The 14178-nt window shown below is 38.4% G+C and overlaps 1 protein-coding gene across 1 annotated transcript in view; it reads left to right on the top strand.

Annotated features, from left to right (window-relative positions):
- The window catches only part of LOC127576160 (interleukin-1 receptor type 1-like), a 29798-nt gene extending 15630 nt beyond the window's left edge, over positions 1 to 14168 (top strand). The window contains 7 exon segments of the mRNA XM_052026548.1: positions 982 to 1044; positions 3621 to 3750; positions 5766 to 5914; positions 8157 to 8274; positions 8789 to 8820; positions 11489 to 11656; positions 13822 to 14168. Of these exon segments, the coding sequence (XP_051882508.1) occupies positions 982 to 1044; positions 3621 to 3750; positions 5766 to 5914; positions 8157 to 8274; positions 8789 to 8820; positions 11489 to 11656; positions 13822 to 14168 (1007 nt within the window).
- Positions 14169 to 14178: the final 10 nt, after the last annotated feature.

Here is a 14178-nt window from a genome sequence, read left to right as displayed (position 1 = left end):
GAAGAACATTAGAAAGTGAAATGTACAGAATGTGAGATCAAGAGAAACAAAGGACTGCTGATGCTGGAATCTAGATGAGAAAACAACAAGATACTGGAAGAACTCAGCAGACCAGGCAGCATCTGTGGAGAAAAGCAGATGGTTAACGTTTCGGGTCAGGATCCTTCTTCAGGACTGAAGATAGGAAAAGGGAAAGCCCATTATATAGGGGGGAAAATGGAGCAGTTGTAGGTGGACAAAAGAGGGGAGGTGGGGTGGGTACAAGGTGGTGATAGGTAGATGCAGGTATGAGATAGTGATAAGTAGCTGTGGGGGAGGAGGTGAGCAGATCCACCAGGGGATGGATCAAAGGTGAGGTCAATCTGTCATATACTCTACCATTTTATGCTGGTGGATATCAGGGCATTGTGGAGCAGTGAGAAGCTATTTAACTCATTTAATTTAGGCTCCTACCTGGGAGCCTCATTAAAAATTAACTGATGATTTGCCCAACCCTTGATCTCCAGCCTCCCTAGGCCTTCCTGATTACCAATATCCAGCCCTTCCAAACGCTGCAACACCCGTGCCCTCCTTCCCATGCTGGTCCTGGATGTGATGAATCACCACCAAACTTTACTCCTGCATAATAGTCAGGTAGTCCATTTCTCCAGTTGCCAGATAGAGAAACCTTCTTAGCCTTTGCTCAATTTTTTTTCCCCACCTTCACTGTCCCTACTTCCAGGAAAACATTAGGAACCTGATATTTCTAAGTGAAGTCATGGGATTTTCCTCTCTTTCCACTGGACTTTCAGGAGTACAATTTGGCCTTGAGGATCTTGATCCCAAATAATCATCAGAAACAAGAAGAATGATCCATAAATTATTGCTTTGTAAACTAATGTTATGCCTTATCTGAATCTTTTATTTTTTTCTCTGTACATCTGAAGATTTATGATGAATATTTCAGACTGTGGTCCTAACATTTTGAATTGATTATTTCAGCAATTAATTTGATACAACCAGACTTGATAAGTCCTAAAAATAACACAATTGAAGCAAGACTAGGTAAGAACAAATCAAGTTTATTCTCCATTATATTTTCTTTCTGCATCAAATATTCCTTACAATGCTTCTATGTAAATTTTAAAATTATTCATAAAGAACTCCTGACTTTTCATCAAAGATTATTTGATTAAAATACAATTAAAAATTAATAACATCTGACCTCTTGTGTAGTTGTACTAAACTTTCATAACATAACATTTAAAAAAACAGTTGATACATGGCTATGTGGAGATGAAAGGTTTAGAGGGATATGGGCCAAACGCTAGCAAATGGGACCAACTTAGATAGGCATCTTGGTCAGCATGGACGAGTTGAGCTGAAGGGCTTGTTTCCATGCTGTATTACACCATAACTCTATGACTCTAAACAACATTGCAGCTTGACAGTTAAGCTTTGGTCACTCCCATTGACGGCTTTTGGAGGTCATACAGAATAGAAGAAAGCAACAAAAGGTAATTGAATAATAGAATTATACAATGGTTGCAACACAAGAAGAGCCTATTTGGCCTATCATGTCTGTGCCAGCCCTATACCAGAGCAACTCCCTAGTTCCACTTACTGACCCTTCTCAGTAGCCTTGTAAATTTTTTCCACCATCTATTTATCTAATTGCCTCTGGAAGGTCACTAAATTATTTACAAAACGCAAATGGGCTGTGTAGTCAAAGTATGAAACGGTCACCTGCCTTGGTGGAAGTATTTAAATCAATGGCTTAAAAAGACCAAAGAGGCAGTTGGTAAACAACCAAGAGCATAACGCAGTTAAAGGTATTAAGGCAAAGTACAGAAAGGAATCAATTATTCATAGTGTATCCTATACTGAAGCTGCACTGTAATTGTTGTCTTTGGAAATAGTACTTTTCAGTGTTGAATAATTTACTTTGTAATGTGAGACAGAGATTATGCTTTGCATTTAAGAAAAATGACTTGCTGATGACAACTTGGTTAGAATAATAGTATTTATTAACCTGCATTGCTTTGTGATTAATTAAACTTGCATTGTTTTTATGATCCAAAGGTAATTATTAAAATGTTAAACATCAAATCCTTAAGATGTTTAACAAAAAAATGTCTACCAACATTTGGATAGACAGAGTCTGATTAGGAGGAGTCAGCATGGCTTTGTGCGTGGAAAGTCGCACTTGATGAACCTCTCAGAGTTTTTTGAAGAGGTAACCAAAAAGAGACATGAGGGTAGAGCAGTGGATGTTGTCTATTTGGACTGTAGCAAAGCCTTCGACAAGGTCCCGCAGGGTAGGTTGGTCTGGAAGGTTAGGTCCCATGGGATCCGGGGAGAGCTAGTGAGGTGGATTCAAAATTGGCTCGGAGGTAGGAAGCAGAGGGTAGTGTTGAAAGTTGTTTCTCGGAATGGAGGCCGGTGCTCGTGATGTGCTGCGGGGCTTGGTGTTGAGACTTTGTTATTTATTATTTATATAAATGATTTGGATGCGAATGCACAAGGCTTGATCAGTAAGTTTGTGGATGGCATGAAATTAGGAGGTGTTGTTGACAGTGAAAAAGGTTTTTGTAGGTTACAGGGGGATCTTGAACAGTTAGGGAAGTGGGCTGAGGAGTGGCAAATGGATTTCAATACAGATAAGTGTGAGGTGATGCATTTTGGAAAGTCAAATCAGCATAGGACTTATACTATGAATAGTAGGGAACTAGGGAGTGTAATGGAACAGAGGGATCTAGGAGTACAAGTGCATAGTTCATTGAAAGCAGTGTCACAGATAGGGTGGTGAAAAAGGTGCTTAGCCTCCTGGCCTTCATCAGTCAGGATACTGAGTATAGGAGTTGGGACATTATGTTGCAGTTGTGTAAGTCGTTAGTGAGTCGGACTTGGAGTACCGTGTACAGTTTTGGTCACCCTGTTACAGGAAAGATGTGGTTAAACTGGAAAGAGTGCAGACAAGATTTATGAGGATGTTGCCAGGACTAGAGGGCCTGAGTTATCGGGAGAGGTTGGTCAGACTAGGTCTTTATTCCTTGGGGCGAAGGAGAATGAGCGTTGATCTTATAGAGTTTATAAAATCATGAGGGGCATTGATAAGGTGGATGGTAGCAGTCTTTTTCCCAGGGTAGGGGAGTCCAAAACTAGGGAGTATAGATCTAGGGTGAGAGGGGAAAGATTTAAAAGGGGCTTGAGGGGCAACTTTTTCAGAGAGGGTGGCGAAGATGGAACGAGCTGCCAGAGGAAGCAGTTGAGGCAGGTACAATAGTATCATTTGAGAAGTACTTGGATAGGTACATGCAGGGGCGGGGCTTAGAGGGACATGGGCTAAACACAGGAAATTGGGACTAGATGGGTGGGGACCATGGTTGGCATGGACTCATTGGGCCAAAGGGCATGTATCCATTCTGTATTGCTCTGACTCTGTCATTGGTAAATTTGTTGAAACTGCAGGTTTTATCAATGAAATTTAAGTCTCCATGTCTGCAATGAAATTAGACATTCATTGTGTGAGGAAATTTGATAGATATATTTAATTTAGGAGTTATCTCTTATTGAAAATGGATAATGCTTCTATGAAATAATTTTTCTTGGTACTGTATAGTTTTATTTTTGTTACGCAGGTTCAGAGCTGAAAGTGACCTGTGAAGCTCATTTTGGATTTGGTAATGTGAAATTTTATATGCTTTATTGGCAAGTGAATAAGAAGAAGATTCCCACAGATGAATCCAGAATTAAGCAAGGACATAACTTGTGAGTTTTACTTTCAATACTTGGCTCATACGAAAGCTTGATGATGAAAGAGCAGATACTTTAAACATGTTAAAAGTGTTTCTGTATTCATTTCATTATCATAAAACATACATTGCTGGAGTTATGCCATACTCTAATTGATTTCTCCTGCATCCATCATACAGAAGAATAATGAAAGGGTATAAATGAATGTCAAGTAAATGATAAAGATTCTTTTTTTCTCTCTACAGCCATACTTCTGTGTAATTTGTGTGCAGGGTCACATGTAAATGGGATGTGAATAAAAAAGCAGAGGAGGGATTATCCTGCTGGATTTTATCCTTTATTTGCGTTGGAACGGGGATCAGAGCCTTGGGAATATGTGCTTACTTTCAACTTCAGGATGCACCAGGGCAATGTTTTTAGGAAACGTTCCAGTTTAAAGTGTAAACACAGCTCTATCTTGGCAGCTAAACATCAACACTGATTCAGGCATCTGACAATGCATAAGCAGCTAAAACTTCTGTTTTATTGCAGTTAGCTGAGTATTACATTGACAGAATTGTACAGCGCAGAAATGGGCCCTTTGGCCCACCAAGTCCGTGCTGACCTTTTCACCCATCTACATTAATTCCATTTGCCCAGATCAGATCCATATCGTCTACAGCTTGCCTACTTAAGTATCTGTCGAAATGCCTCTTAGGTGTATTTGTATCTGATTCCACCACTTCTTCTGGCAGTACATTCCAGATATCAACCAATCTCTGTGTAAAAGAAACTTACTCCTCAGATCCCCTTTAAAACACTTACCTTTCATCTTAAACCCCTACTCTCTTGTTTTTGATATCCCTACGGTTTGAAAAAGATTCTGACTATCTACCTACCTATGCCTCTCATAGTATTACATACTTCTATCAGGTCACGCCTCAGCCTCCTCCACTCCAGGAAAACAAACCCAACCCATCCATTCTCTCCCCATGACTAAAGTCCTCAGTCCAGGCAACATCCTGGTGAATCTCTTCTGCACTCTCTCCAGTGCAGTTGCATCCTTCCTATAGCGTGGCAACCAGAATGGCACATGATACTCCAAGTGCAGACCAACTAGTGTTCCGTAAAGTTGCAACATAATGTCCCAACTCTGTTACCTGACCAATGAAAGCAAGCATGCCATATACCTTCTACACCACCCTGTGAATGCAATGTTTCTTTTAAATGTCACGAACCAGCAACAAAAGAAACACACTGAGCATGATTCAGTGTTAAAAACTATTTTATTAATCACTACTTATGATAATACATAAAATAAAAGTAAAAATGTTAGTATGTTAGAATTCAAAAATGTTAAACCTCGAACGTTAACCCCAAAACGAAACTCTTCGTGTGTGTGTGTGGCAAAGTCCCAAACTCCAAGTTCAGGAATGGTTCTTAAAGTTCAGTTCCGCAAGCCATAAGGTGAAACATGAGCAAGGGCTTCTTCAACAACCACCGTTGTCTGAAGATAAGACGTAGATGTAGAGAACATAGGGAGAGTAAATACGAAATCCAAATGTTCCACGATGGAACCCAAACGATACTTCAGTGTTTACTCGGTAGTGACTTCCTCACCCCGAAAAGCATCTGAATCGTGGTCGTCCACACACAAATACCTGTTTCCTTCTACAGGTCAGCAACAAAGTGAACTCCACTGGATTACTTCCAACTTCCATACATGGATTTCAGTGGCAGACACAGTTATAGTTTCTCATCCATCGATAGAGAAAACTAGCAGGCTGGTGTCTCTCTCCCTTCTCTCTCTCTCTCTCCCTCTTTCCTCTTCTTCTTCTGCTTCTTCAACCACGTCATTACATCCTTTATCTTCTATTGACGTAAGCACGCCCCACACACACATACACACACACTCTCTATCTTAAAGGGACTTTCACTGAGTCTGTAACATAAAAAGAAAAACACCAAGAGTTTGGTTGGGTTTCCTAACAGCAAAGAAAAGTTGTAACTTGTCTTGACAAAATCCTTACATTAATTGTTTGTTTTCACAGTCGTAAAGAAGGAACTGGTCATGATGTAGTTATCGTGAGAACCCTAATTATCTCCAAGATCACTGAAGAAGACTTCAAAACAAAATTTGAGTGTTTAGCACGTAACCTACAAGGAACTAGAAGGGCTTTTGTAAAAATTTCACACCAATGTAAGATTTACCATATTTTTATTTAATGAAGCAAATAGTCTTATTTGTTGAGAGCTTCTTGTGTAAGAATTAGTATCTTCAGTGTGGTCCAATAATAGCTTGGTTATTAACAAAAAAGAAACTTAATTCATTTTTTTTGTGAAACAGCACTAGGTGTCAACTGTGTCTGTACTTTTCTAGTTAGCTTATTTCTCCAGTTATCTTATGGCCTCAATGTCTTGCCAAAATGAATAATTGTTAAAAAGACATTAAGTTGAAGTAGGTGACTAAAGTGATTCGACTAATTTGTGAATTTTTGTGATATTGGATGGTTTTATTGATGATCTGAATTTTATTCTGTTCTCTCTACTTGTATCATTTTGAAGCAGCTTCTTTAGGGTGTCATGAATGAATAAATTCTCTATGCATTGCTTAATGCTGAATCTATTGTTGGTGATTGTGCGATCTTTTTCTGTTAAACCAGCAATGACTAATGAGTCAGTAGCAGTACCTCTGTTGCTGAACTGCTTTGTTTTGTGTAACTAGATTTGCCTATACTCAATCCCACCCAGAATCTGCTAGATGAATCAACACTGGTATTAGTGTGTCTGCCTTGGCTCGGTTCTTTGAGTCAGAATTCATTTGTCAAGCTCTGCTTTGGAGATTTGAGCCCTTAAACTTGGCTGGATACTTCATGCAATTCTGCATTATCAGAAGTGCTGCTGTTTTTAGTGGAGCATCTGTAAAAGGTTCCATGCCACCACTTGAAAATGAGCAGGGAAGCATCCTGACTGTTGTTTATGCATCACTAATATCATTAAAATAGATTATCTGACAGTTTATCTCATTGTTTCTCCAAGACCAATTGGCCCGTCTGCTTTATGTTACAATAGTAACTACATTTGTAGCTAGTTGTCTCTCACCAGGATCCTGGAATATTGTAGCAGACATCCTTGCTTCTGTATTAAAATGTCTTGCAATAAAGACCAGGATACCATTGACCTGTTTAACTGCATGCTTTGCAGTTAACTTTCAGTGTTTACTTTCAGTGATTGATATAAACGGACACTCAGATGCCTTTGCATATCAACAATTTCTAATCTATCACTATCCACACAACCAAAGTGGATAGCTTTATATTGCATGCATTCACTCACTCATTCAATTGATCCGTATCACCAGAAACCTCTTTACAGCCACCTTACAATTCACAGTTCCAACTTGTTTTGTATTGTTAGAAAACTTAGAAATGTCACATTCTGTTCCCCCATCCAAATCATCGGCATATCTTGGGAATGGTTGGGGCACAAGTACTGATCCTTGCGGTACCCCACTAGTTGCAACCTGGCATGCTGAAAAAGATCTGTATATCCTTACTTTCTATCTGTCAACTAATTTTCAATCCAAGCTACTATATTGCCCCAAATCTGACGTGATTTCATTTTACACACTATCCTCTTACATGAGATTTATTCAAAGGCTTTCTGAAAATCCAAATGTACCATCATCAGATCATTCAGATCATCCTTTATCTCTTCTACCAGTTACTTTCTCAAAAAAACTCCGGTAGATTTCCCAAACATGATTTCCCTTTCATAAATCCATGTTGACTTTCTCTAATTCCATCACATCCTTTACAATAGGCTGGCAATTTTTTGTCTATTGACATTAGGCTAAATGGTCAGTTGTTGCAGTTTCCTCTCTTCCTTCTCATTAAAAGTTTGGGGTTAAATTTGCCATCCTCCAATCTGCAGGGGCCATTCCATTATCTGTAGAATTTTGGAAGCTGACAATCAACGCATCCACTATTTCTGTGGCTACCTCTTTTAGGACTCTTGGGTGCAGGATGCAGGCCCTGGGGAATTATCAGCTTTCTGAACTAGTAATTTCTCCACCACCACTTTACTAATACTTGGATTAGTATTCTTTATCGATACTAATTTCCTTTAATTCCTTTTATTAATTCTTGGTTCCTTGGCATTTCTGGGAGTTATTGGGCCTTTTCCATGAAGAAAGAGCCAAAATGTTTGTTTTATTCCTCCACCATTTTTGTCTTTCCCATTAATTATCCCCATTTCTGACTGTAAGGGTCCAACATTTTTCTTTAGTAATCTGTTTCCTTTTACATGAAGGATATTTCAGAATTCACTTCTATGTTTCATGCAAGTTTGCTCTCATACTCTATATTTGCTCTTCTGGTCTATGTAAGGAAATATAACAGATTATTCAATATTTCTTACAGTTAAATTCTTTCTTTTTCTAGCACTATATTGGATATTTGATGTGATTAAAATCGTAATTCCACTGATAATTGGGTTTCTAATCTGTACAACAGTGTATGTTATTTTCAAGGTGGATGTTGTTCTTTGGTATAGAGACTCATTCAAATCCCAAAAAATCATTAATGGTAAGTACAATTTTATTTATTTACCTTATTTGTTTGATTTTGATTTTACACAGAGAATAACTTGTCATAAATATAAACAATTAAGAAGCATTATATATTTAACACAATATATTATGCAAAGTTTGAGATCAATACACTCTGCTTTCTTTTTTCTTCCATCCTAGTGATATTCCTATCTCTTCTGCCCTGTTACATCCAGTAGATTGTCCACTGATTATGTTGTAACTATATTAACTTTCTATGTGAGCCGACTGTTAACTTGTCTCCTAACTTCTTATCTGGGAACCAGCAAAATGATCCAGGAATTACCACTCCACTCCCATGAACACAATTCCCTTACCAGATATGAAACCATGTTCACAACTAGAGTAAAATGCTCAGCAGGTTAGGCACATCTGTGGAAAGAAAATTAGTAACTGTTTCAGGTCTAGGACTCTTCATCACAACCGAAAAACAGAGATAGGGGTTAGTCTAGATATCAGAGCAACATGATGGGATTATCTTCACCAGAAAGCCTGTAGTAGATCAAATTGGTGATTTATCACTCCATGCTGAAAAGCATTTAGGGATGCGTAATAATTGCTGGTCTTGATATCAGTACCCTCATCACATACATGAATAAAAACATATCAGGTATATCATAAACACTGATCTAATCTTACCATTACACACATTAAGCATAATTTCTGTTTGAGATTTTGCATATCAAATATCATGCCATATTATACATTCTCAGTGATATGTACTCTAAGGGTAAGACTTTCCACACCAGTACCTTTAAGAGGTCTTCATTCTTCCTTTACAAAGGCTTTCCCTCTGGCACAGGTGGCACGATTCTCATGTGTTAGAGAGACTATGAGAGACTTCTCATGTTAGAGAGACTACATCTCTACTTCTTACATATCTGCTGTCACACCATCTCCTCACGGCCAGAACAAGGATAGGATTTTCCTAGTCCTCGCTTTCCACCTGCCTCCAGTGTCAATGAATCATCCTCTATAGTTTCTGTCACTTCCAATGGGATTCCATTACCAGACACCTCTTCCTCTTCCCTCCTATTTCAGCATTCAAAAGGAACTTTTCCCTCTGTGACTCTCTGGTTTGCTTTTCCATCTCCACTAACACTTCCCCTCTTGCAACACTTTTCTACTCAACCACACCTGCCTTTTACCTCTTCCGTTCTCACCATTCAGGAACCCAAATGGTCCTTCCAGGTGAAACAGCACATCACATGCACTTCTTTTAATTTAAAAGTATTGCATTCATTTTTCACAATGTGGTCTTCTCTACATTGGAGAAGCCAGAGATTTGGTGAATACTTTGCAGAACACCTCCATTCAATCTGGGGGTGGGGGTGAGGGCAACCCTGAGCATTCAAATGCCTGTCACTTTAATTCTCCATCGTATTCCCACTGACCTTGCTGTCTTCTACCTCTTATATTGCTCCAATGATGCCCAGTGTAAGCTCAAGGAACAGTGCCTCGAATTCTGATTAGCGCATTACAACCCTTGGGACTTCATATTTACAATTTCATATAACCCCTTTTTTACGCAGATGATGTTGTGCCTTTACTTCAATATATTATGTGTCAATTTATCTCTGTATCATTTTATTCCAGCTGTGGGTTTTAAGGTCATTGTTAGCTTGACAACTTGGTCTACAATCTATCATAGACATTCTCCTGCTCTTTCTACCTCCCCTGTCTGCAATTAAAAGCATGCTCATTTACTTACTTTTTTATTTCTGATGAAAGGTCTTTGACCCAAATTGTTGATTCAGTTTCTCTCTGCACTGATGCTACCTGACTTGCTGAGTTTTTTTCAGCTTTCTCTGTTTTGGCTTTAGATTTCAAGCAACTGCTCCTTTTTTTTTGTTCCAATTGTACAATATCACTTAGGTTTAGGGATTAACACATCAGTGTGTAACATCACTGGTTTGATTATTCATAGCAATCAATGGCTAGTATAGTCTGATATTAGGATAATATAAAAGTAGTTTTGTTATATAAATTTTGGTTTATTCTTGCACATAAAACATAGAACAGTACAGCACAGGAACAGGCCCTTTGGCCCACAGTGTCTGTGCTGACCATGATGCCAGTTTAAACTACACATGTGGCTGTATGTGGTCTATATCCCTCCATTCCCTGCCTGTTCACATGTCTTCCTAACTGCCTCTTAAACATTGTTATCACATTTGCTTTCACCACTTCCTCTGGCAGCATGTTCTAGGCAACTACCACACTCTGTGGAAAAAAACTTGCCTCATTAATCTCCTTTAAACTACCCCCCTCTCACCTAAAAGCTATGCCCTCTAGTATTTGACATTTCCATCTGGGGAAAAAATTCTGATTATCTACCCTTTCTTTGCCCCTCATAACTTTATATAATTCTACCAGGTTGCCCCTCTGCCTCTAATACTCCAGAGAAAACAATCCAAGTTCATCCAACCTCTCCTTGTACCTAATACCCTCTAATCCAGGCAAAATCCTGGTGAACATCTTCTGCACCCTCTCCAAAGGCTTCACATCTTTCCTGTAATGTACAAGCAGAACTACACACATTACTCCAAATGCAGCCTAACCAAAGTTTTATACCACTGCAACATGACTTGCCCATTTTCGTACTCAACACTTCAACCGATGAAGGCAATTATGCTGTATGCCTTCTTTACCACCCTATCTAACAGTGTTGCCACTTTCAAGGAGCTATGGACTTGCACTCCAATGTCCCTCTATACATCAATGCTCCGACATTTTTTCTAACATTTGACCTCCCAAAATGCAACACCTCACACTTGTGCAGATTAAACTCCACCTGCTAGTTCTTTGCCCACGTTTCCAACTGGTCTATATCCTGTTGAATCCTTTGACAACCTGTCTAGCTACCTACAACTCCACCAATTTTTGTGCCATCTGCAAATGTACTAATCAGCCCATCTACTTCTTGACCAAATCATTTGTATATCATTAACAACAGAGGTCCCAGCAATGATACTTGTGGAACACCACTGGTCAGACCTCCAGTCAGAATAACATCCCTCCACGGCTACCCTCTGTAGAAGTGAAGAGTTTTACTGCTTCACATTACAGATTTTACTGAATATTGAATACCCTTACAATATTTAGAATAAATACTTACTCATTATCTATTATTAACTTTATAAATGACTGCTAATATCCCTACAGATGGTAAGAAGTTTGATGCATATGTAATCTATCCAAGATCGGAGAACAAAGGTTCAAAGGATAATTGTAATGCAAACTACTTTGCTGTTCACATTTTACCACAAGTACTTGAAGAAAAGTATGGCTACAAACTATTCATTTATGGCAGAGATGAACTTCCTGGCCAGGGTAAGATAAAAGAACTTAATATTGGGTACAACTTCAACAAATGTATTGAAAGCACCTCAGTTTTTGTTGTAAGAAATGACATGTAAGATTTTCTTTCTGGTCAGCAGTATTAAAGAAATCCGTATTCCAGTCATTAACTGAAACAAAATAACAACAAAAATTAGAAACTTTGATTTAAATCTATAATTGCACTAAAAATTATTTATCTAGATCTACAAATAGCACTGATTGCTTAAGATCACAGCAAACTGATTAAAATTATGTGGACAGACCGATCCAGCCAATTGCATCCTCCTCAAAACATAAGATACAGGTTACAGGCTGTTTAATTTAATAGAAAAATATTGGGCAGATTTCTGAGTCTCCAGATCCTGAATGCCAGACTCATTTTAAGCAACTGGAATTGGGCCTAATCCTCAGTGTGTTGAATGTGCAAAGCTCTGTATTGTTTGATCATACTTTTTCTAACTTGTATTCCCTACTTTTGGATATGTAGTATCAATTCAATTGCATTTTATTTTATATCTGCTCTGCATTAGCTGGGTATTGAATCTAAAAGGTGCATAGACTTCTTTAAACTTCATTCTTATCTATTTCAACATTATTCATGAAGAGCGCAGGTTTCCTTTCTTCATGTAATATTTTACACTTGTCTTAACTACACTTCATTTGTTATTATATAGCCCATTGACATGTTTTCTCCAACTCTTTGAGTGGCCTCCTTACATTCTCCTCACTGCATCTTCTAGTAGGATGGCACTTAGTGCAGTTTGCAGCACCATTACCTCATATTTAGTGGGTTCCAGTTGCATTATGGAGAGTTGCACTCAAAATGCTAGGCTGCAGCACTGATTGAGTGCTGCACTGTTGGAAGTAACTTCAAAGGAGTCTTTAAACTTAGTTTGAGTTATCCAGGACAATTAAGGAAGTTACCTTTATTGGTCTAGCCAATATTTTTCCCTTATTAAGCATAAGTAAAATTGGTTATCTGGTCAATATCACATTGTTCTTTGCAGAAACTATTTGTACATGGCAGCTACATTTCTTTGACTTTGTTGTTCTTAACAATCTTTGAAGAAAAATATTCTCCTGAATGCCTTATTCAATTTATTTGTAACTATAAAATTTATTATAATAAATCATTTTAGACAACCCAAAGAATGGAAGTTTCTTCCCTTTGTTTACTCTATCAAACTCTTTCATTGCTTTATAATAAGCATTCTGGATTTAGAAATTGAAGGAAAAATGGTTATTCCCTTAGCTTTTTTTTGAGGAAGTAGCCCTGATCTGATTGTTTTCCTGGCTAAATATAGCATTCTGATATCATTTTTATTAATCTATTTTTCTATTATCAGCAGTACATTTATATTGTTGGGAACACTGATCATAGTACTCTGTGTGTGGGCTTAACCAAGCCTCGACACAAATATAATGTTACTTTGAGTAGTGGGGGCAAGTGATTGACATAAAGAATGGTTCTGCTGATCAAGCACCACCACTGACCAAACTGGTTATATCCTGAAGAACATTGAATTAGCTTACAGCAGTTGGTGAGAGAACCAGCAGGGGGAACACTGAATCTTGGCATCCAAAAGATAACTTGAAAGATGGAACCATAAGATCTGTACTGAACTAGATGTTGGGTGTCATTTCTGTAATGTCAGCAAACTGCAGAAGCTGATTGACTAAATGGGATGGATTGGGGGGGGGGGGAGGAAGAGGTTTGTGCAGGTAGTAGCTCACTGTTCAAAGTGGAGCTAGAAAAACATTCCAACCTCTCCTAGATTTGTACTAAAGTAACAAAATATAAATTATTAACCATTTTCAGAAGCCATCTGTGGTCCCATACAAGACCACAGGTAGACATGCACAAACTGAGCGGAGCACAGGTCAGTTCCTGCTAAAAGGAATGTCTGTGATATCTGTCTTAGCTGGGACTTCAGTTCACTTGCATGTCATTCCACTTTTGTGGGGTGGTGGAGGATGAAATCAGGTATAGGAAATTGAACCTGCAAATTGATCACCCATGTGAATTTAGCACCAAAAAGAAGAAATGATAAGGGTCAAATTTTCCCCTAATAGTTTCAGTGTACCACCAAGGAACAATTTGCTAATTTGATGCTCAGTTATTTATAATGACTTTTATCCATGGTTTATATTTACAGCTGCAGCTGAAGTTATTGAAAATAACATACGGAGCAGCAGGAGACTGATTATCATTTTGACTCGGAACACTTCAGCTGATGACCAGGCATACTCTGGATTTGAACGCCAAATTGGATTACATGAGGCTTTAATCCGGAATGAAGTTAAAGTAATTCTAATTGAGTTGGAGAAACTTGATTGCTTGACTGACTTTCCAGAATCCATAAGGCATCTCATTCAAAAAAATGGCACCATTAAATGGAAATCAGATGAAACAAATAAACTTAATGTAGTTTGCTCGAGATTTTGGAAACAAGTGAGATACAAAATGCCCATAAGAAACAAGACTGCGGCTAGAGCTGTGTGATTCTACAAGG

Source organism: Pristis pectinata, chromosome 11 (genome assembly GCF_009764475.1).
Source record: "Pristis pectinata isolate sPriPec2 chromosome 11, sPriPec2.1.pri, whole genome shotgun sequence".
NCBI classification, from domain to species: Eukaryota; Metazoa; Chordata; class Chondrichthyes; order Rhinopristiformes; family Pristidae; genus Pristis; species Pristis pectinata.
Note: the sequence above shows the minus strand (reverse complement) of the source record. Positions and strands in the feature narration are given on the sequence as shown.